General features: G+C 42.5%; 2 protein-coding genes across 2 annotated transcripts; one reads left to right on the top strand and one right to left on the bottom strand.

The window, feature by feature from the left end:
• Positions 1-2,218: 2,218 nt before the first annotated feature.
• Positions 2,219-14,090, bottom strand: LOC106591987 (NACHT, LRR and PYD domains-containing protein 12-like). Its single transcript, XM_045712343.1, has 19 exons — positions 13,847-14,090; positions 13,472-13,632; positions 11,077-12,976; positions 10,820-10,993; positions 10,034-10,207; positions 9,585-9,758; positions 9,332-9,505; positions 8,895-9,068; positions 8,149-8,195; positions 7,454-8,012; positions 6,658-6,749; positions 5,998-6,035; positions 5,471-5,535; positions 5,124-5,338; positions 4,679-4,935; positions 4,303-4,437; positions 4,039-4,171; positions 3,928-3,957; positions 2,219-3,415 (listed from the first exon to the last, which is right to left on the bottom strand). Exons 1-19 carry the CDS (start codon positions 13,960-13,962, stop codon positions 3,015-3,017), a joined length of 5,019 nt encoding a protein of 1,672 aa, XP_045568299.1. The 5' UTR covers positions 13,963-14,090; the 3' UTR covers positions 2,219-3,014.
• Positions 14,091-15,281: 1,191 nt separating this feature from the next.
• Positions 15,282-20,478, top strand: LOC106598930 (NACHT, LRR and PYD domains-containing protein 1 homolog). Its single transcript, XM_045712352.1, has 7 exons — positions 15,282-15,452; positions 15,585-15,799; positions 15,988-16,181; positions 16,860-16,994; positions 17,130-17,262; positions 17,361-17,390; positions 20,156-20,478. The coding sequence occupies exons 1-7, from the start codon at positions 15,304-15,306 to the stop codon at positions 20,440-20,442; spliced, it is 1,143 nt and encodes a 380-aa protein (XP_045568308.1). The 5' UTR covers positions 15,282-15,303; the 3' UTR covers positions 20,443-20,478.
• The last annotated feature ends 2,161 nt before the right edge of the window (positions 20,479-22,639 follow it).

Genomic DNA, 22,639 nt, shown 5'->3' with positions numbered 1-22,639 from the left:
TTCAAACTAAATGAAACCATAGCTGGTTTGTTGTTACTGATGGCCACCATGGATCACTTCCTCATTTACCCTACCACACCCCCCATGGATCACTTCCTCATTTACCCCAGCCACACCCCCATGGATCACTTCTTAATTTACCCATTACCCAAACAGACTCTTACCCTGCCCCCCACCGCCCAACAGACTCTTACCCTGCCCCACCACCCAACATACTCTTACCCTGCCCCACCACCCAACAGACTCTTACCCTGCCCCACCACCAAAAATACTCTTACCCTGCCCCCACCACCCAACAGACTCTTACCCTGCCCCCACAACCAAAACTACTCTTACCTTGCCCCCACCACCCAATATACTCCTACCCTGCCCCATCACCCAACAGACTCTTACCCTGCCCCCCCACCAAAAATACTCTTACCCTGCCCCCACCACCCAACAGACTCTTACTCTGCCCCCACCACCAAAAATACTCTTACCCTGCCCCACCAACTACCAGACTCTTACTCTGCCCCCCCACCACCCAATATACTCTTATCCTGCACCCACCACCCACCACCCAACAGACTCTTACCCTGCCCCCCCACCATCCAACAGACTCTTACCCTGCCCCCACCACCCAACGGACTCTTACCCTGTCCCCACCACTCAACGGACTCTTACCCTGCACCCACCACCCAACAGACTCTTACCCTGCCCCCCCACCATCCAACAGACGGTTACTCTGCCCCTCACCACCCAACTGACTCTTACCCTGCCCCACCACCCAACAGACTTTACCTGCCCCCAGCACCCAGCACCCAACATACTCTTACCCTGCCCCACTACCCAACAGACTCTTACTCTGCCCCCCCCACCACCCAATAGACTCTTACCCTGCCCCCACCACCCAACATACTCTTACCCTGCACCAACACCCACCAGACTCTTTCCCTGCCCCCACCACCCAACATACTTTTACCCTGCCCCACCAACCCAACAGACTTTTACCCTGCCCCCCCACCACCCAAGAGACTCTTACCCTGCCCCCACAACCCAACAGACTCTTACCCTGCCCCCACCACCCAACGGACTCTTACCCTGCCCCACCACCCAAAAGACTCTTACCCTGCCCCCACCACCCAACGGACTCTTACCCTGCCCCACCACCCAACAGACTCTTACCCTGCCCCAACCACCCAACAGACTCTTACCCTGCCCCCACCACCAAAAATACTCTTACCCTGCCCCACCACCCAACAGACTCTTCCCCTGCCCCCACCACCCAACAGACTCTTAACCTGTCCCCACCACCAAAAATACTCTTACCCTGCCCCCACCACCAAAAATACTCTTACCCTGCCCCTGCCCCCACCACCCAACAGACTCTTACCCTGCCCCCCACCACCCAACAGACTCTTACCCTGCCCCCCACCACCCAACGGACTAGTTGCGGCACCATTGAGCTATAATAAGAGACCCTTTCCTGTACTACTTCCTTATAAATGGACTTCCTGCTTCAACACAGTGGGCAGATTCAACAACTATTGGTTTATTTGTTGATATTTATGTTATGTAAAGTCTTCCTACACTTAATACCAGTATTCAGCCTATAAGTTAAGATTCTAACCAGTAAAAGTGCTGTTAAATTTTTTTATTTCCTGATTTGTTTTAATTAGGTGATGTTTTGCAGTGTAACCAGGAGAGGGCAGTGTGACACAACAACCAGGTTTGGCAGAAGGACTCTAGACAAGTGGTTCACAACCTGTGGTCCCTGGGGGTGGTGCAGCTTGTCCACTATTATTTTTAGATTGTAGTATTTTATTATTCAAAAATAATAACAGTTAGGAGTATTAATGGTATTATAAGCAATTGTACATTCCTTTTCACAATGCAAATAGTTTGATAATAATAGACCATTACAGGCCTTGTTACATTCACATGTATTGACAGAATTTGACCGGCAATATATTTGATGTGGAAAAATATCAGCGACTTCTTGAATGGTGGTCCTCAAGAGCTTTTAACAGTGATTTGATGGTCTCCAGAATGGAAAAGGTTGGGAACTGCTGAGCTAGACAGTCACATCTGTAAGGTAACATGATAGAATGGGTAACCAATGATATACAATGATTCTGCAGCTCCAAAACAGACTGATTAGAATGTATAGTATATGACGTTACATTGAACACATAGCAGACAGACAGACAGACAGACAAAGACACACAACAAAAATACATTCATTTAAATGTACATGTATTTGACAGGGATTCTGCACATCAATCAACATTTCTGTAAATGTGCCAGATTTAACCAGCTAGCTAGTTTTCAACTGTAGTCCCTGGGCAGGTAGATAAACATAAAACATTTAAATTAAACATTACATTAAAAAAAACGTTCAAAAACATTGAGTAAAACATTGTGTATAGATGGGGGCTGATTGTCCTTCAGCCACTCCCAAGTCATTGGTAAAGAGGTGACAGGTTATACAGCTCCTTATATGTCCTTCAGACACTCTCAAGTCATTGATAATGGAGTGACAGGTTACACAGCTCCTTATATGTCCTTCAGACACTCTCAAGTCATTGGTAAAGGAGTGACAGGTTACACAGCTCCTTATATGTCCTTCAGACACTCTCAAGTCATTGATAAAGGAGTGGCAGGTTACACATCTCTTAATGTCTTTCAATGGTCAATGTGTTCCAGACGTGAGGCTCTCACTGAGAAAACTGCTGATAGACTGAGGTGGTTGTATTGATATTCAGCCTCTCTCATGAACTTGTAACAGGCCAACACTGTACAATATATTTATCAAATACATTTCTGTTGAATGTGTGTAGGACTGACTGACCCTCCTGCTAGATAGGGGTCCAGCTAGGTACCAAGTGTAGGACTGACTGACACTCCTGCTAGAAGATCCACACTTCCAGGAGGCTGCAGAAGGAGAGATGCTGTGTGGTTGGTCCTTCAGTAAGTTAATTGCTATTATAGTGGTCATTTGATTGACATTTTCTGTACATTTTTGTGACCCTGAATTAAAGCAACAGACAGCAAGAACATGTTGAACCATCCTGCCTGTCTATTCTGCCTGGTCTCCCCACACCCAGGGGTTGACTACAACTGTTGATCTGAAGCAGTGAACAAAGACAGGGGTCCAGCTCCCCAAGAAGGTTGATCATCCTGGAACTTGACTCATTTCCTTTTCTCAACACCATGTCGATGATGTCACGTGCCTTCTCTGCCCTCTCAGCTATCACCTTCACTGACTCCATTTCCTCCTGGTTGATGACTGTGTGTTGCAGGAGTCTGTCCAGCAGACCATCCAGGACAGGTCCTGATACTCGTTTCACAAACTCTGTCCGTACAGAACGCAGCTGTTGCTCTGCAGAACCAGTCAGACTGCTCTCAGCCGGACCTCCTGCCCCCAACACAGCACCTGAGAGAGTCAGGTTACAAAATAAACACATTTGTACTTCAGACATTTAGAAACAGACTTATTTCCAAGTGATAAAAGTCTGAATTGTATTATTGAATCTTAGCACTAAGAACACATTCTGTAACAATAACGACCTGCATCAATGAACACATCACACCACTACTGTTTCATTCATATTCAGTTTCACAGAAAAACAGTCTGGAGCATTCAGAACCAGGCTAATCTACATCAAGTCCTGGAGGAGATGTCATTGGGTCATTCAGAACCAGGCTAATCTACATCAAGTCCTGGAGGAGATGTCATTGGGTCATTCAGAACCAGGCTAATCTACATCAAGTCCTGGAGGAGATGTCATTGGGTCATTCAGAACCAGGTTAATCTACATCAAGTCCTGGAGGAGATGTCATTGTTCTTGAAGACAGTCTTTTATAATCAGGTCTTGTCCAGGTCCTACAGTAAACCATGTTGACTGACCCTCAAGTCATTGGTTTGTATCTCTCATGTTTACTTACTGGTTGAATGGGTTTCAGTGATGTATTCATCTGAAAGAAACAAAAATAGGTTATACCACTCTAAATAGCATCGGTCAGAAAATAACAGTTATGATTGACATATTGTCCTACCTATTGGTACCATCTCTCTCCATACAGTCCTCTCATCATCACCGATTAACTCCATCTCAATGTCAACCCCTGTGTTTCTCATTATCATCTTACAACAGCTTGGTGTGGTGTCTGCAGGTAACAGCTGAATCTTCTGTAGAAGGCCATATGGTGCAACGATTGAGACAACAGACAGAGAGAGAAAGAAATAGTGAAGTAGAATGATATTCCAGTTATTCATATACAATATGACAGATTCATGTCCTCAGCCTGATAAAACTGCACCTCTGGATTGATGGAAGTGGAGTGGGGATTCTTGAGTGCAAACCAACTGTTCAGCTTTAAGGACCCGTTTGGACTTGACAGGACCAATTCCGAATATCCTTTGGACACCTGATTTTTCTCCCGTTCCTGAACAGCCTACAAAATGAGCAACGTAGTAGTCAGTCAGAACAATGTAGTCTCATAATTCACACAACATACAGCTCACTGAGAAACCAATGTTAGTCATAGTTTTTATTGTATTAATGAATGTTACCACAGGAATAGATTTCTCACAGAGCTGCATGTTGTCTTTGTAATCTAGAGATTTTCAACAAACTATCAGCTTTCCTTCAGTAAGTTTCAACATACTGTTGTCACTTCAGTGAAAGTGCCTCACCTCTTTCTGACTGGAGTTTCTGAGGAGCAGGTACAGCCTTGAAATGACTGTTGACCTTTTTACTGCCATATAGAGGACCACGTCACAGTGGACATCTACGTTCAAAGACAGTAATCTCAGTATAACAGAGATAAGTGAGAACTTGGGATGGAGAATCTTAGCATGGAATCTGGTGACCTCATGCACTTCCTCTAAAGACACTCCATGTTCCTCTACATGAAGAATCTTCATCTTATTCCTCAGGGAAGGGTTGGTCCCTGAACAACACAATAAAAAGGAGACAGAAAGACAAATATTGTATTATTCATCCAACTAAAACACAAAGAATATGCAGTACCAGATCACAGTAAACTCAAACTCCCAGAATAGTTCATTCATTCATTCAGGAAGTGAAACTCAGTTACATGGAAATGTCTTTCTGAATACTATTTCTATATGGTTTTACCTAAACAGACAAAGTGTGGCAGATGAACTTCCTCCAGTTCACCTAACTCCATAGTAATGTCCAGCAATGGACCACCTTGTGTGTACTGCATGTCTTTCAGAAGGTGACTGCAGGGTTCCCAGTTCCTGAAGTGATACTTCAGAATGACATCTCTCTCACACAGCCAGCGGAGCCCAGACACTGTGCACTCATAACTCCCTTTGGGTGTCCTGTGCCTGAGGGCAACAACAAGATATGGTAGAGAGGGTCAATCGTCAAATGGAGAGGTTGGATTAGAAGACTATTCCCAAAGGTAATGGGGAAATACACTAGCAAGTGGAATGAAATGTTAAAAGTAGTTATTTTACCTGAACATTTTCACTCCCTGGACAGTGGAAGTCAAGGGTTCAATCTGAAGCCAGTGTGTGGAGTCCTGAACAAGGACAAGCATGTCAGTAATACATATGGGGCCTGTTTCCTGGACACAGATTGAGTCTAGTGCTGGACTAAAAAGCATGCTCAATGGAAGTTTCAATAGAAAGATCTTTAGGGTCCAGGACAAGACTTAATCTGTGTCTGGGGAACTGGCCCATTAACCAAAGTAACTAATCTAATGTATTTATTCAATGGTGATTTCTCAATTAAACTGTCTAATGACAAAATATGAAACCAGCTAAAATCCTGCATGCCTACAAGCAGAACACAGGACTGTCTATATCCCAGTATGAATGGTTGGTCAGTACACACCTGGCTTTGAGACTGTGTTTATATTATTAAAGCAGAACACAGGACTGTCTATATCCCAGTATGAATGGTTGGTCAGTACACACCTGGCTTTGAGACTGTACCTGACTCCTGCAGGTATGTAAAAGTAAGAATTGACATTATGACTTACCTCAACATGGTCACAAGTCTTACAGCTCTGAGGAATCCCTGAAGCCAAAAGTAGTTATTTAAGACTGACAATCTCATGTAATAATGAATTCATAATTATTAAATAGACTTGTAATAAAAATGAATATAAGTGATCAACAGTCTCAGAATGTACACTCATTAGCATACCATAATCTGACATTAGTGTTATATTAATTCATGTTTATGGAAGCAGGAAACAACATCGTTCTGGTCCATGTTTTGTAGATGTTGGGGGCCTGATTTCTGGTAGATCCTAGGATGAGAGCTTAAAGGTAGAGTCAGCTAAATGATGATGTACGAGCAGCATCACAGATATTGTGATGAGCAAGATGCCTGACTTCTCTCTCACACAGTCACACACAGTATTTGCCCATGTGCAAGGGTTCTCTTCACTCTCTAACAGAGTGGTAGCCACGGGACCAAAACAGCGGATAAGTTTAGCATTGTGCTACAACACTTTTAGTTGTTGTAGAAATTGACCCACTATGCCGTTTACTTTGTGCATCTACGTCATATCGCTGACTCTTCCTTTAAGTTTGTTTTGACCAAATAGATCATGATTGTGTTCCTTGCCTGGGACTCAAGGATAATGAACGCTTTAAAACTATTTTGAGTAAAAAACAATTATCAGTTAACTCACATTTCTCAGGTCCAGGCTTGATCCAACTCTCTCCACCATGGTCTCTGGTGTTCTCAGGTCCAGGCTTGATACAACTCTCTCCACCATGGTCTCTGGTGTCCTCAGGTCCAGGCTTGATACAACTCTCTCCACCATGGTCTCTGGTGTCCTCAGGTCCAGGCTTGATACAACTCTCTCCACCATGGTCTCTGGTGTCCTCAGGTCCAGGCTTGATACAACTCTCTCCACCATGGTCTCTGGTGTTCTCAGGTCCAGGCTTGATACAACTCTCTCCACCATGTTCTCTGGTGTCCTCAGGTCCAGGCTTGATACAACTCTCTCCACCATGGTCTCTGGTGTTCTCATGTCCAGGCTTGATCCAACTCTCTCCACCATGGTCTCTGGTGTTTTCAGGTCCAGGCTTGATACAACTCTCTCCACCATGGTCTCTGGTGTTGGAGAAGCAGAAGGATAGACTGTGATTAAACTAAATACAACTTATAAAGGCTTTATATAGCATACATACAGTCTTCATAACAATACAAAGGGTGACAGACCAGCTCCCTATGTAGGGTGCATACAAACACATTAAAACACACCACTACTACTAATCTAACTGTCTGTAGGTCCAACAGAACACATTAAAACGCACCACTACTACTAATCTAACTGTCTGTAGGTCCAACAGAACACATTAAAACACACCACTACTACTAATCTAACTGTCTGTAGGTCCAACAGAACACATTAAAACACACCACTACTAATGTAATTATAGAAATGATTAAACAAATGATAAAACATTGCTATGACTCACCTCTGAATGTGTTGGTCATCTATCTGACACAGGGTCACTGAGGAGGAGGAGGAGTTAACCTCAAACCCAAATACAGGATGGAGGGGTTCAGTGAATGTGGTGTGTTCTGTGTAAAGGTGTGTCAGTGTACCAGAGGAGGACACACTATAGAAGGACAAAGTACCAGCTGGCCAGTCCAGATACACTCCAACTCTGTTAGAATCAGGATGAGGGATGATACTGCCAACTCCAGCATGGTAAATGTCATAAGTACTATCATTGCAGTATAAACACCAGGACTTCCTATTGAGTCCAGTCCTACTGTCAACCTCTTCTCCCTTCCTCTTCATTCCTTTGTACACCACACCAATGTCAGCCATGTCACCATCCATCTCCACCTCCCAGTAATAACGAGATTCAGATAAGCCTTCTCTGCAGAGAACGTGGGAATGATAGTCAAATCTGTCTGGATGGTTTTCATAATCCTGCTTCTCTTTCACCAATGTCAACTTCCTGTTCCCCTCAGACAGTATCAGGTTTGGGTGTGCTGTATTTGGATCCAAGGTGAGATGACAGGCATCTGTAGATAAAAGGAGAGTTTAATCAAACCACATCTTCATGTAAAATGTTGTTTTGTAGGAACAGAACAAGTATTGATTAGTTACTATGTTGCTATAGTTCTGAATATGTAGTTCATTAGGATTGAAGAGACTTACATTTCCTCAGCCCTGATTTCAGCCTGCAATCTCCACCATGATCCACACTGTAGAAGAAAAAGGTTATTGACTGACAAAGACCTAATAAAGCAGTCAACATTTAAACCATATTGTTGTGTTCTGGTGCACTATCCAAGTTCATTACTAGAGACATACAGGTATTCTATCCTACCTACTGCATACAGAACAGAGTACAATTCATTACTAGAGACATACAGGTATTCTATCCTACCTACTGCTTACAGAACGGAGTACAATTTATTACTAGAGACATACAGGTATTCTATCCTACCTACTGCATATAGAAAGGAGTACAATTCATTACTAGAGACATACAGGTATTCTATCCTACCTACTGCATATAGAACGGAGTACAATTCATTACTAGAGACATACAGGTATTCTATCCTACCTACTGCATACAGAACGGAGTACAATTCATAACTAGGGACATACAGGTATTCTATCCTACCTACTGCATACAGAACAGAGTACAATTTATTACTAGAGACATACAGGTATTCTATCCTACCTACTGCATACAGAACGGAGTACAGTTCCAACAGGATATCAGAGATGCAGAAGAAGAGTATTCATGTGGTGATGATGTATGCTGTGTTGGAGTGCTCAGCCTGCTGAGTAAACTTCCTCTTAATTCTACCATCGTGTCCTCATGTTACTGAACCTACTACACTACATATGACACAACCGCTGCTCACACTATTAGGACATCTATTCTGACTTACTTCAGCTTCATCAGTTTATATGTGGGATCCACCAGAGCAGCTGAAAGCAGTCCCCCTGCATAGTCTCCTGGGTGATTGTAGCTCAGGTCCAGCTCTTTCAGGTGGGAGGGGTTTGACCTCAGAGCTGAAGACAGAGCAGCACAGCCCTTCTCTGTGACCAGACAGCCAGACAGCCTACAGAGAGACACACAACAGCTGTCTAGGTTGGTGTACTGGTGTCAATCATCTTGTAGGACACCAATACATTTGTCCATGACACAAACATTGTCATGAAACATCAGATTTTCAGAGTATTTGTTTTACTAAGCTCAGTACCGACCTGACTGAAACAGCTGTACTTACCCCAGTGTGTGTAGTTTACAGTCTGGATCCTCCAGTCCAGCAGACAGCAGTGTAACTCAGCTCAGTACAGACCTGACTGAAACAGCTGTACTTACCCCAGTGTGTGTAGTTTACAGTCTGGATCCTCCAGTCCAGCAGACAGCAGTGTAACTCCTGAGTCCTGCAGGTCATTGTCTCTCAGCTCCAGTTGTTTCAGTTGTGAGTTGGGTGAACTCAGGACTGAGGCCAGATCTGAACAGCAACCCTCTGTCAGACCACACTGACCTAGACTAGAGGGCAGAAGAGCACATGATTAACACATGTTTAAAACATCCACATAATAACTCATACTGAAGATGTTTAACTCACACTAGTGTCTGTATGTTGCAGAGTGGACTGGTTAGTCCAACACAGAGCAGCTCCACTCCTCTGTCTCCCAGGTCATTGTTGCTGAGGTCCAGTTCTCTCAGGGGGGAGTTTGGTGTCTGCAGAGCTGAGGTCAGAGTCTCACAGGATTCATAAGTGAGTTTACAGCCAGCCAGTCTGGAGAGAGGAGATATGTTGATACACTGTTAAATATGCAAAACATTAAGAATAATGAGATGCATTAAGACAATAACAGAAGGACATGACTAGACTGTTAAAAACATACTAACTCAAGATATTTAATTTTAGTTTCATATATTTATCACATCGTATGTATGTTTCTGCATATTTACCAAGATGTTCAAATAATGTTAAAAACATAATAACACATAATTACTACAACTATATATAAACACTATAAAGACAGTGGATAGTGAAGATATTTAACTCACACAAGTGTCTGTATGTTGCAGAGTGGACTGGTTAGTCCAACACAGAGCACCTCCACTCCTCTGTCTCCCAGGTCATTGTAGCTGAGGTCCAGTTCTCTCAGGGGGGAGTTTGGTGTCTGCAGAGGTGAGGCCAGAGACTCACAGGATTCATATGTGAGTTTACAGCCAGCTAGTCTGGAGAGAGGAGATATGTCGATACACTGTTAAATATTTATTGCTTTAAGAATAATGAGATGCATTAAGACAATAACTGAAGGACATTATGAACCAATGTTAAAAACATACTAACTCACTAAAGATATTTAACCTTAGTTTCATATATTTATCACATTGTATGTATGTGTCTGCGTATTTCCCAAGATGTTCAAATAATGTTAAAAACTAAATAACTAGAAATATATAAACACTATATTGTCATGTCTTCCACCGAAGTCAGTCCCTCTCCTTGTTCGGGCGGCGTTCGGCGGTCGACGTCACTGGCCTTCTAGCCACCGCCGATCCACTTTTCATTTTCCATTTGTTTTGTCTTAGTCTTACACACCTGGTTTCACTCACCCAATTACCTGTTTATTATTTAACCCTCTGTTCCCCATGTTTGTTTATGAGTGATTGTTTGTTGTATTCGGTCCGTATTTGTGGGCTCATGATTATACTTTGTATATTTGTCTTTTTGTGTAAAATAACGTTGATTACTCATATCGGCTGTCCTGCGCCTGACTCTCTACACCAGCTACACACAGGACCCTTACATATAAAGAAAGTGGATACTGAAGATATTTAACTCACACTAGTGTCTGTATGTTGCGGAGTGGACTGGTTAGTCCAACACAGAGCAGCTTCACTCCTCTGTCTCCCAGGTCATTGTAGCTGAGGTCCAGTTCTCTCAGGGGGGAGTTTGGTGTCTGCAGAACTGAGGCCAGAGTCTCACAGGATTCATATGCAAGTTTACAGCGATCCAGTCTGGAGAGAGGAGATAATCTGTTAGATATACAAATCCTTCATTGTAATGATACTGTATATATCAACTCAATAACAGAACTTACAGTGCTCTCTTGCAGGTTTTCACTACTGGCAGCAACCTCTGATATCCTTCCTCTGTTGTATTGTATGTCTTCAGGTCAAACTCCTCCAGCACCTCCTCTGACATCAGTAACAGGTAGGCCAGGGCTGAACATTGGTCAGGTTTTAGCTCTGTTTCTGAAAGAGTTCCTGATCGCAGGGAGGTCTGCATGTCTTCAACTAGAGAGTTGGCACCAAGTTCATTCAGACAGTGGAACAAGTTGATGATCCTTTCTGGTGAGGATTCCTCCTTGATCTTGTCTGAAAGGTACCTGACTGTTCTCTCAACTGTTTCCTCATTGGTCTGTGTTGTACTGACTGTCTGTGTCAGAAGGCCTCGTAACAGATTCTGATTGGACTCCAGTGAGAGACCCAGAAGGAAGCGGAGGAACAGGTCCAGGTGTCCATTCTCACTCTTCAAGGCCTGGTCCACTGCTCTCCTGTGTAAGTCAGACAACTGGAATGACTCATTCTCTTCATCATTGTTATCATCATCATCCTCATCTTCATCATCCTTCTCCTCCTCCTCGTCCTGCTTATCATCAATATCCTCCTCCTCCTCCTCCTCATCATCACTGGTGACTGCTTTGGGGGGGAAAACATTTTCCTTCTTGTCCAGACATGATTCTAAAGCATGCACTGCTGCTAGAAACTCCTGAATGCTCAGATGCACAAAGCTGTAGACCTTGTCTTGGTACAGCCCAGATTCTTCTTTAAAGATCTCTGTACACAATGCTGAGTACTCTGATGCCTCTGTGACATCAAGGCCACACTCTATCAGGTCCTCCTCATAGAAGATCAGGTTGCCCTTCTGCAGCTGTTGGAAAGCCAGCTTTGCCAGTTTCATGATAATCTCTTTGTCTGACTGAGACAGTTCCTTTGGGTTTGTCTCTGTGGCTTTGTTGTACTTCTTGTTCTTCACAATGATTTGGATGAGTATGAAGTGTGAGTACATCTGGGTCAGAGTTTTGGGGACTTCATCCTTCTCTGCCTCTTTCAGTGTCATCTCAAGGACAGTGGCTGATATCCAACAGAAGACTGGCATGTGGCACATGATGTGGAGGCTCCTTGATGTCTTCATGTGTTGGATGATTTCATTGGCCAGATTCTGATCTGGGATTTTCTTCCTGAAATACTCCTCCTTTTGTGGATCATTGAACCCTCGTACTTCTGTCACCTGGTCAACACACTCGGGAGGGATCTGATTGGCAGCTGCAGGCCGTGTGGTTATCCAGAGGAGAGCAGAGGGAAGCAGATTCCCTTTGATGAGGTTTGTCAGCAGCACGTCCACTGAGGTTGGCTTCGTGACATCACAGCACTTCTCAGTTTTTTTGAAGTCTAGAGGAAGTCGACACTCATCCAGACCATCAAAAATGAAAACAGTTTTGGTTTCACCATCTTCAATGCTGTCAATCTCTTTCAGCTCTGGGAAGTAGTGGGAAAGAAGTTGCATCAGACTGTATTGGTCCTTTTTCAGGTTCAGATCACGGAAAGGAAGAGGAAACATGAAATGAACGTCCTGATTTGCTTTTCCCTCTGCCCAGTCAAGGATGACCTTCTGCACAGAGACTGTTTTTCCAATGCCAGCGATTCCTTTTGTCAGCACAGTTCTGATAGGGTTGTCTTGTCCAGGTAAAGGCTTGAAGATGTCGTTGCATTTGATTGGTGTCTCTCGTGTGGTTTGTTTCTTGGATGCCATCTCTATCTGTCTAACCTCATGTTCATTATTGAGCCCTCCACTTCCACCCTCTGTGATGTAGAGCTCTGTGTAGATGTCCTTTAACAGACTTTGGTTTCCATGGTGTCCAATTCCTTCAGATATGTGTTGATACTTGTGTTTCAGTTTAGCCTTAATGTCTTGTTGGACTGTCAACAGAGTTTGACCTGTAGGAAAACAATGAGAGTTGGGAGTCATAAGTTAGTGTGTGTGTTTTATAAGGGCTGTCACAATCGTCATTGAAGGGGGACCAAAACGCAGCAGGTATATTGATCATCTTCTTTACTTTATTAAAGAAAAAACACTTAATCAAAACAAACGACGAAAACAGTCCAAATAAGGTGCACAGACTATACTGGAAACAACCACCCACAAAACACAAGTGAAACAAACACAACTAAATATGGCCTCCAATTAGAGACAACAACAACCAGCTGCCTCTAATTGGAGGTCATTGCCAGAACTCACATAGAAATAGAAAACTAGATAAACACATCAAATAGAAAATATAGAACATAAACCGAAAACCCCGAAACACACAAAACAAACACCCCCTGCCACGCCCTGACCAACTATAATGACAAATAACCCCTTTAACTGGTCAGGACGTGACAAGGGCCTTTGTACCGTTCTTTGTAATATTGTATGAAACACAGTCTTACTTCTTCTGTCCAGAAGGTTGTGTGTGATCTTTAATGCATCCTCACTGTCCAAACTCTCCACTTCCTTATTGTCATCTGGAAATGGTTCCTGGCTGAAAGCAGGTGGCTGATTCATTGATAGCAGGCTGGTTGTAGGGGACTCTGCTCTGGGCTTCTGAACACTGAACAAAACAGGGAGGCAGATCACCTCATCAATATCTCATCAATACCTCATCTACTTCCTTTTAACAACTGTATTATGGAACTTTTAGAAGTCCTAAAGTTTCTTTTTAAAGCAACAGTTACCATTTGGTCATTAGAACTTGGCAACACTTTTCTCAAAAAATGTATTTTATATCTTTAAGAGAACTGTACATTTTACAACTAATCTCTTACCTCTCAGAACTGGTGTCTTGAGTCATTTTAGAGGCAATAGTCTCCTCCTCTCTCTCCCCAGAGAGACTCATTTTAGAAGCAGTGGTCCCCTCCTCTCTCTCCCCAGAGAGACTCATTTTAGATGTAAATCACAGTTTACTCAGCTACAATAAGAAATAACAGAACAGTCAATATTTCTGTGCGTTGCCAGTACCACCCAGCACAAGCAGAGAACATGTCTAACTTACAGGCTGGTACGCTGGGCGAGGTAGGCAGACCTTTATACCCTGATAAAACAGTAATAAATGTTCTGTAAACATTAACCCTAGAGACTTGCAGGGAGGTCAACCAAAGTTATGGCCTCTATAGAGATAGAAAGGTCAGCTGTTACAGAGTAAAGAACAGTAATAAAGTCACAATTGTAGTCAAACAATCATCAGAATATCCTCAGTCCACTTTCTATAATCTGTCATGTCTTTACCTACTCCTCCATTCAGACAGTGACCGACAAACTAAAACAGTCTATAATCTGTCATGTCTTTACCTACTCCTGCATTTAGACAGTTACTGACAAACTAAAACTTTCTATAAGGCTAAAGTTCTCTGCTGTTTTGGTCCCGTGGCTAACACTCTGTAAGAGAGTGAAGAGAACCCTTGCACATGGGAAGATACTGTGTTTGACTGTGTGAGAGAGAAGTCAGGCATCTTGCTCCTCACAATATCTGTGGTGCTGCTCGTACATCATCATTTAGCTGACTCTACCTTTAAGCTCTCATCCCAGGATCTACCAGAAATCAGACCCCCAACATCTACAAAACATGGACCAGAACGATGTTGTTTCCTGCTTCCACAAACATTAATTAATATAACACTTATGTCAGATTATGGTATGCTAATGAGTGTACATTCTGAGACTGTTGATCACTTATATTCATTTTTATTACAAGTCTATTTAATAATTATTAATTCATTATTACATGAGATTGTCAGTTTTAAATAACTACAACTTTTAACTTCAGGGATTCCTCAGAGCTGTAAGACTTGTCAATTCTTACTTTTACATACCTGCAGGAGTCAGGCACAGTCTCAAAGCCAGGTGTGTACTGACCAACCATTCATATTGGGATATAGACAGTCCTATGTTCTGCTTTAGTAATATAAACACAGTCTCAAAGCCAGGTGTGTACTGACCAACCGTTCATACTAGGATATAGACAGTCCTGTGTTCTGCTTTAGTAATATAAACACAGTCTCAAAGCCAGGTGTGTACTGACCAACCATTTATACTGGGATATAGACAGTCCTGTGTTCTGCTTGTAGTCATGCTGGATTTTAGCTGTTGTCATATTTTATCATTCGACAGTTTCATTGGATAAATACATTAGATTAGTTACTTTGGTTAATGGGCCTGTTTCCCAGACACAGATTAAGTCTAGTCCTGGACCGATAAGATCTTTCAATTGAAACTTCCATTGAGCATGCTTTTTAGTCCAGCACTAGACTCAATCTGTGTCCAGGAAACAGGCCCCATATGTATTACTGACATGCTTGTCCTTGTTCAGGACTCCACACACTGGCTTCAGATTGAACCCTTGACTTCCACTGTCCAGGGAGTGACAATGTTCAGGTAAAATAACTACTTTTAACATTTCATTCCACTTGCTAGTGTATTTCCCCATTACCTTTGGGAATAGTCTTCTAATCCAACCTCTCCATTTGACCATTGACCCTCTCTACCATATCTTGTTGTTGCCCTCAGACACAGGACACCCAAAGGGAGTTATGAGTGCACAGTGTCTGGGCTCCGCTGGCTGTGTGAGAGAGATGTCATTCTGAAGTATCACTTCAGGAACTGGGAACCCTACAGTCAACTTCTGAAAGACATGCAGTACACACAAGGTGGTCCATTGCTGGACATCGCTATGGAGTTAGGTGAACTGGAGGAAGTTCATCTGCCACACTTTGTCTGTTTAGGTAAAACCATATAGAAATAGTATTCAGAAAGACATTTCCATGTAACTGACTTTCACTTCCTGAATTAATGAATTAACTATTCTGGGAGTTTGAGTTTACTGTGATCTGGTACTCCATATTCTTTGTGTTTTAGTTGGATTAATAATACAATATTTGTCTTTCTGTCTCCTTTTTATTGTGTTGTTCAGGGACCAACCCTTCCCTGAGGAATGAGATGAAGATTCATCATGTTGAGGAACATGGAGTGTCTTTAGAGGAAGTGCATGAGGTTACCAGATTCCATGCTAAGATTCTCCATCCCAAGTTCTCACTTATCTCAGTTATACTGAGATTACTGTCTTTGAACATAGATGTCCACTGTGACGTGGTCCTCTATATGGCAGTAAAAGGTCAACAGTCATTTCAAGGCTGTACCTGCTCCTCAGAAACTCCAGTCAGAAAGAGCTGAGGCACTATCATTGAAGTGACAACAGTAAGTTGAAACTTACTGAAGGAAAGCTGATAGTTTGTTGAAAATCTCTAGATTACAAAGACAACATGCAGCTCTGTGAGAAATCTATTCCTGTCTCATTCATTTGAAGAGCCAGTAGACAGCACTCCTCCCTCTGGTCGAAGGAGAACCCAATGCCCCTGGGCAGTGAAAGGGACATTTCCCTGTGTAGGGTGCTGTCTTTCAGATGGGACGTTAAACGGGTGTCCTCTCCATGGTCACTAAAGATCCCATGGCACTTATCGTAAGAGTAGGGGTGTTAACCCGGTGTCCTGGCTAAATTCCCTATCTATCTGGCCCTCATACCATCATGGCTACCTAATCATCCCCAGCTTCCAATTGGCTCATTAATCCCCTCTCCTCTTCCCTGTAACTCTTCCCCAGGTCATTGCTGTAAAAAGGAAATCTCTTCTCAGTCAACTTGTACACCTTTAAAATAATATCCTGGTAAAATAGGGATAGTAGAACAATAGTCTACACATGTTTTGTTGTTGACAAAAATGGATTGCATGTTGTGTGAATTACGAGACTACATTGTTCTGACTGACTACTACATTGCTCATTTTGTAGGCTGTTCGGGAACAGGAGAAAAATCTGGTGTCCAAAGGATTTTCAGAATTCGTCCTGTCAAGTCCAAACGGGCCCTTAAAGCTGAACAGTTTGTTTGCATTCAAGAATCCCCACTCCACTTCCATCAATCCAGAGGTGCAGTTTTAGCAGGCTGAGGACATGAATCTGTCATATTGTATATGAATAACTGGAATATCATTCTATTTCACTATTTCTTTCTTTCTCTCTCTGTCTGTTGTCTCAATCGTTGCACCATATGGCCTCCTACAGAAGATTCAGCTGTTACCTGCAGACACCACACCAAGCTGTTGTCAGATGATTATGGGAAACACAGGGGTTGACATTGAGATGGAATTAATCGGGGAAGATGAGAGGACAGTATGGAAATCAGTGGTATCAAAAGGTAAGAAATACTGTACATGAACAGTATGTCAATCATCAATGTCCTTTTCTAACAGATGCTATTCAAATGTTTGATATTTTCTATTGTTTGTCTTTCAGATGTATACAGCAAAGACTCTCATCCAACAAGTAAGTTTGTTTTTGTGGATGAGGTTTATAAAACGGGTTACAGAGCTAACATCTCTTCAAGTTGTGATGAAGAACACTGATGAAGGTCTTCATGAGTCATGTTCAGTGGGGTGATGAAGGTCTTCATGAGTCATGTTCAGTGGGGTGATGAAGGTATGAAGGTCTTCATGAGTCGTGTTCAGTGGGGTGATGAAGGTCTTCATGAGTCATGTTTAGTGGGGTGATGAAGGTCTTCATGAGTCATGTTCAGTGGGGTGATGAAGGTCTTCATGAGTCATGTTCAGTGGGGTGATGAAGGTCTTCATGAGTCATGTTCAGTGGGGTGATGAAGGTCTTCATGAGTCATGTTCAGTGGGGTGATGAAGGTCTTCATGAGTCGTGTTCAGTGGGGTGATGAAGGTCTTCATTAGTCATGTTCAGTGGGGTGATGAAGGTCTTCATTAGTCATGTTCAGTGGGATGATGAAGGTCTTCATGATTCATGTTTAATGGGGTGATGAAGGTCTTCATGAGTCATGTTTAGTGGGGTGATGAAGGTCTTCATGAGTCGTGTTCAGTGGGGTGATGAAGGTCTTCATGATTCATGTTCAGTGGGGTGATGAAGGTCTTCATGAGTCATGTTCAGTGGGGTGATGAAGGTCTTCATGAGTCATGTTCAGTGGGGTGATGAAGGTCTTCATGAGTCATGTTTAGTGGGGTGATGAAGGTCTTCATGAGTCGTGTTCAGTGGGGTGATGAAGGTCTTCATGATTCATGTTCAGTGGGGTGATGAAGGTCTTCATGAGTCATGTTCAGTGGGGTGATGAAGGTCTTCATGAGTCGTGTTCAGTGGGGTGATGAAGGTCTTCATGAGTCATGTTTAGTGGGGTGATGAAGGTCTTCATGAGTCATGTTTAGTGGGGTGATGAAGGTCTTCATGAGTCGTGTTCAGTGGGGTGATGAAGGTCTTCATGAGTCATGTTCAGCGGGGTGTAATGATATAACTTTCAGACAGAAATACAGAGCCTTATCTGCATCACATTTTGTTTTACAAAGTGGGATTAAAAGGGATTTCATTGTCATTTCTTGACGAAAATCTAAACAATATACTCTAATGTCAAAGAATATATATATTTAGATTGAAATGAAATACCTAAAATAGTCGTTCCATAAGTATTCAGCCCCCCGAGTCAATACTTAGAAACACCTTTGGCAGCGATTACAGCTGGGAGTCTTCTTGGGTTCGTCTCTAAGAGTCATTACAGCTGGGAGTCTTCTTGGGTTCGTCTCTAAGAGTCTAATGACTGGGACTCCCAGCGATTACAGCTGGGAGTCTTCTTGGGTACGTCTCTAAGAGTCATTACAGCTGGAAGTCTTCTTGGGTACGTCTCTAAGAGCTTTCCACACCTGGATTGTACAATATTAGCCCATTTTTATTTTCATAATTCTTCAAGCTCTGTCAAGATGTTGGAGATCATGGCTAGACAGCCATTTAAGTCTTTCCATAGATTTACAAGCAGATTTAAGTCAGAACTGTAACTTGGCCACTCAGGAACATTCAATGTCTTCTTGGTAAGCAGCTCAAGTGTAGATTTGGCCTTGTTATGTAGGTTATTGTTCTGTTGAAAGGTGAATTCCTCTCCCAGTGTCTGGTGGAAAGCAGACTGAAGCAGGTTTTCCTATAGGATTTTGCCTATTCTTAGCTCCATTCCATTTATTTTTATCCTGAAAAACTCCCCAGTATTTGCTGATGACAAGCATTCCCATACCATGATGCAGCCACCACCATGCTTGAAAATAAGGAAGCAGTTACTCAGTGATGTGTTGGATTTGCCCCAAACATGAGGCTTTGCATTTAGGCCAAAAAGTGTCTTCCTTTGTAGATGTTTTTAACAGTATTACTTTAGTACCTTGTTCCATATAAGATGCATGTTTTGGAATATTTGTATTCTGTATATTTGTATTCTTCTTTTCACTCTGTCATTTAAGTCGTTATTATGGAGTCACTACAATGTTGTTGATCCATCCTCAGTTTTCTCCCGTCACAGACGTTGAACTCTGGAACTGTTTTAAATTCACCAGTGTCCTGATGGTGACGTCCCTGAGCAGTTTCCTTCCTGTCCTGCAGCTCAGTTCAGAAGGACCACTATCTTTGATGTGTCTGGGTGGTTTAATATGTAATCCACAGCATAATTATTAAATGTCTGATTTTGTTATTGTTACCCATCTACCAATCACTGCCCTTCTTCACGAGGCTTTCAAAAACATCCCTGGTCTTTGTATATAGTTGAATCTGTGCTTGAAATGTAATACTTCCAGATATTGTATGTATGAGGAACATGTCCACTTTGACATTACAGACTATTTTCAGTAGATTGATGACAAAACATTACAACTACATCCATTTTAATCCCACTATGTAACACAATAGAGAAATCCAAGGGGTATGAACACTTTTGCAAGGCTCTGTATGTTATGTAGAATAGACAATCGTGTCAGCCAGGGTAGGTGTCAATTCCAAATAAGTCAGTCAATTCAGGAAGCGAACTGAAATTCCAATTCAATAACCGGAAAAGGGCATCTACTTTCAATGACTTCTCAATAAACAGAATAGTAATTTTATTTATTTTTTATTGACTGACTTCAATTGGAATTGACCACAACCCTGGAGTCAGCTCTATTCAATAAATGACTATCAGGGGAATGATAACTGGAGAGACTGCATGATGTAGAAACAGCTGCTGTTCACCCTAAAGACATATTCATTTAATTGATCCCCCCCTTCAGCATTAATACTCATTGGGATTCCTGCTGAGGAGTTTCTTCAGAATCACAGGGCTATACTCATTCAGGGAGTCAAAAACGCAAAGCCAATAGCAGATGTTCTGCGGTTGAAGAGCATGATTGGTGATGAAGAGTACTCCAGAATAAAAGCTGAAACAACTGAACAGGACCGAATGAGAGAACTACTGAATGCAGTCCTCCCTAAAGGACCAGAAGTGACGGGAGCTTGTCTCAAAGCTCTCATTGAACATGAACACCATCTTGTTAAGCACTTGAGTGAATCTAGGTAAGACCGTTTTCTTTTCTCCCTCCCTTGAATATGTGGAATGATTAAAAATAGGTCAAATAAAAACATAGCTACCCAGATCAAAGAGAAAGTCTTTTTCAGAATGGAAGCATGTTTTTGTGTTGTTGCCTGTAATAAATGTCTCTTATCATAGTTCTATCATAGGACCATCATCAAATCATTATCTCAGGTGTATCATAGGACCATCATCACATCATTATCTCAGGTGTATCATAGGACCATCATCACATAATTATCTCAGGTGTATCATAGGTCCATCATCACATCATTATCTCAGGTGTCATAGGACCATCATCACATCATTATCTCAGGTGTATCATAGGACCATCATCACATCATTATCTCAGGTGTATCATAGGACCATCATCTCTACATCATTATCTCAGGTGTCTCATAGGACCATCATCACATCATTATCTCAGGTGTATCATAGGACCATTCATCACATCATTATCTCAGGTGTCTCATAGGACCATCATCACATCATTATCTCAGGTGTATCTCACTCCTCATTCTTCTCCATATCTGAGATTCTGACCTCTCTCTTCTTCCCTTCTCCTATCATCCTCTGTCTTATAGCACCTCACCTAATCTGAAGATGCTGAGGCCTGTCTCCTAGTCTGTGGACAAAGACACTTCTTCACCTAATCTGAAGATGCTGAGGCCTGTCTCCTAGTCTGTGGACAAAGACACTTCTTCACCTAATCTGAAGACGCTGAGACCTGTCTCCTAGTCTGTGGACAAAGACACTTAAATGATTGTAAGGGAAATGTTTATGTTTGTGCTATTCTTTTAACAAATGTCTGTGTTTTATTCATGTGCTGTTCTATAAACTAATTTGTGTGTTCATCAAGTGGCTGACTGTACAAATCCTCACTATCAGTAGCTATAATTTGGCAGTAAGCCCAGACGTTATTTTGAGAAGGAGATTCTCAGTTTCAAGGTCTCAGCTTAGAGAGAAGAAGCCTGGTGAGGTGTTGGTCTGTTAAATGTTATGAACCAGTATTGGTCTGTTAAATGCTATGAACCAGTATTGGTCTGTTAAATGTTATGAACCAGTACTGGTCGGTCACATGAATGGAACAAAACGGTAATGATTCATTAATTATGCTATATCATGCAAATATAACTTGTCTGTGTATAGCCTTATATAAGACAACTGCTGGGTCTGACCAGGGAGAGATCCTGATTGACATGTGTACTATGGTACATTGAGTTGGGTCTGACCAGGGAGAGATCCTGATTGGTTGGAACCTCTCCAGCTCGCTGACAATAAACAATGATTCATTTCAGATTGACTTTGAGTGTCTCTGTGTGAAAGAATTTCCACAACATGATTTTGAAAACACAATTAAGGGAATGAACTGGAATGATCTCTTGTCCTATACAGATGGGGAGGCTGATAGTCAGGCTAGTCAAAGATGCACATCACCACGTTGACATCTTGACCAAAGACCTTCCTTAGATTCTTTATGGGATTACAACTCACTCTCTCTGAAGGAAGTGATGAAATTGACTCACTAAAGGGGATAGCTGAGAGGGCAGAGAAGGCACGTGACATCATCGACATGGTGTTGAGAAAAGGAACTGAGTCAAGTTCCAGGATGATCAACCTTCTTGGGGAGCTGGACCCCTGTCTTTTTCACTGCTTTCACTTTTAACCTTTAAAATAGATTGGTCTTGCTGTTTACATTTTACTTCTCTAGAAATGGTCCAACCACACAGCCTCTCTCCTTCTGCAGCCTCCTGGAAGTGTGGATCTTCTAGCAGGAGGGTCAGTCAGTCCTCCACTAGGTACCTAGCTGGACCCCTATCTAGCAGGAGGGTCAGTCAGTCCTCCACTAGGTACCTAGCTGGACCCCTATCTAGCAGGAGGGTCAGTCAGTCCTCCACTAGGTACCTAGCTGGACCCCTATCTAGCAGGAGGGTCAGTCAGTCCTCCACTAGGTACCTAGCTGGACCCCTATCTAGCAGGAGGGTCAGTCAGTCCTACACACATTCAACATAAATGTATTTGATGAATATATTGTACAGTGTTGGCCTGTTAGAGGTTCATGAGAGAGACTGAATATCAACACAACCACCTCAGTCTATCAGCAGCTTTCCTGTTAGAGGTTCATGAGAGAGACTGAATATCAACACAACCACCTCAGTCTATCAGCAGTTTTCTCAGTGAGAGC

The sequence above is a fragment of the Salmo salar genome, unplaced genomic scaffold (genome assembly GCF_905237065.1).
Source record: "Salmo salar unplaced genomic scaffold, Ssal_v3.1, whole genome shotgun sequence".
NCBI lineage: Eukaryota > Metazoa > Chordata > Actinopteri > Salmoniformes > Salmonidae > Salmo > Salmo salar.
This window is presented reverse-complemented; position numbering and strand designations above follow the sequence as displayed.

Coding starts and splice junctions, on each gene's coding strand:
- LOC106598930 (XM_045712352.1), top strand. CDS start 15,304: ATGCTTTTTAGTCCAGCACTAGACTCAATCTGTGTCCAGGAAACAGGC. Junction 16,182..16,859: donor ACGTGGTCCTCTATATGGCA/GTAAAAGGTCAA, acceptor CTCATTTTGTAG/GCTGTTCGGGAACAGGAGAA. Junction 17,391..20,155: donor CAAAGACTCTCATCCAACAA/GTAAGTTTGTTT, acceptor CCCCCCCTTCAG/CATTAATACTCATTGGGATT.
- LOC106591987 (XM_045712343.1), bottom strand. CDS start 13,962: ATGAGTCTCTCTGGGGAGAGAGAGGAGGGGACCACTGCTTCTAAAATG. Junction 5,536..5,997: donor AGACTTGTGACCATGTTGAG/GTAAGTCATAAT, acceptor GTCCTTGTTCAG/GACTCCACACACTGGCTTCA. Junction 4,936..5,123: donor GCCACACTTTGTCTGTTTAG/GTAAAACCATAT, acceptor TGTGTTGTTCAG/GGACCAACCCTTCCCTGAGG.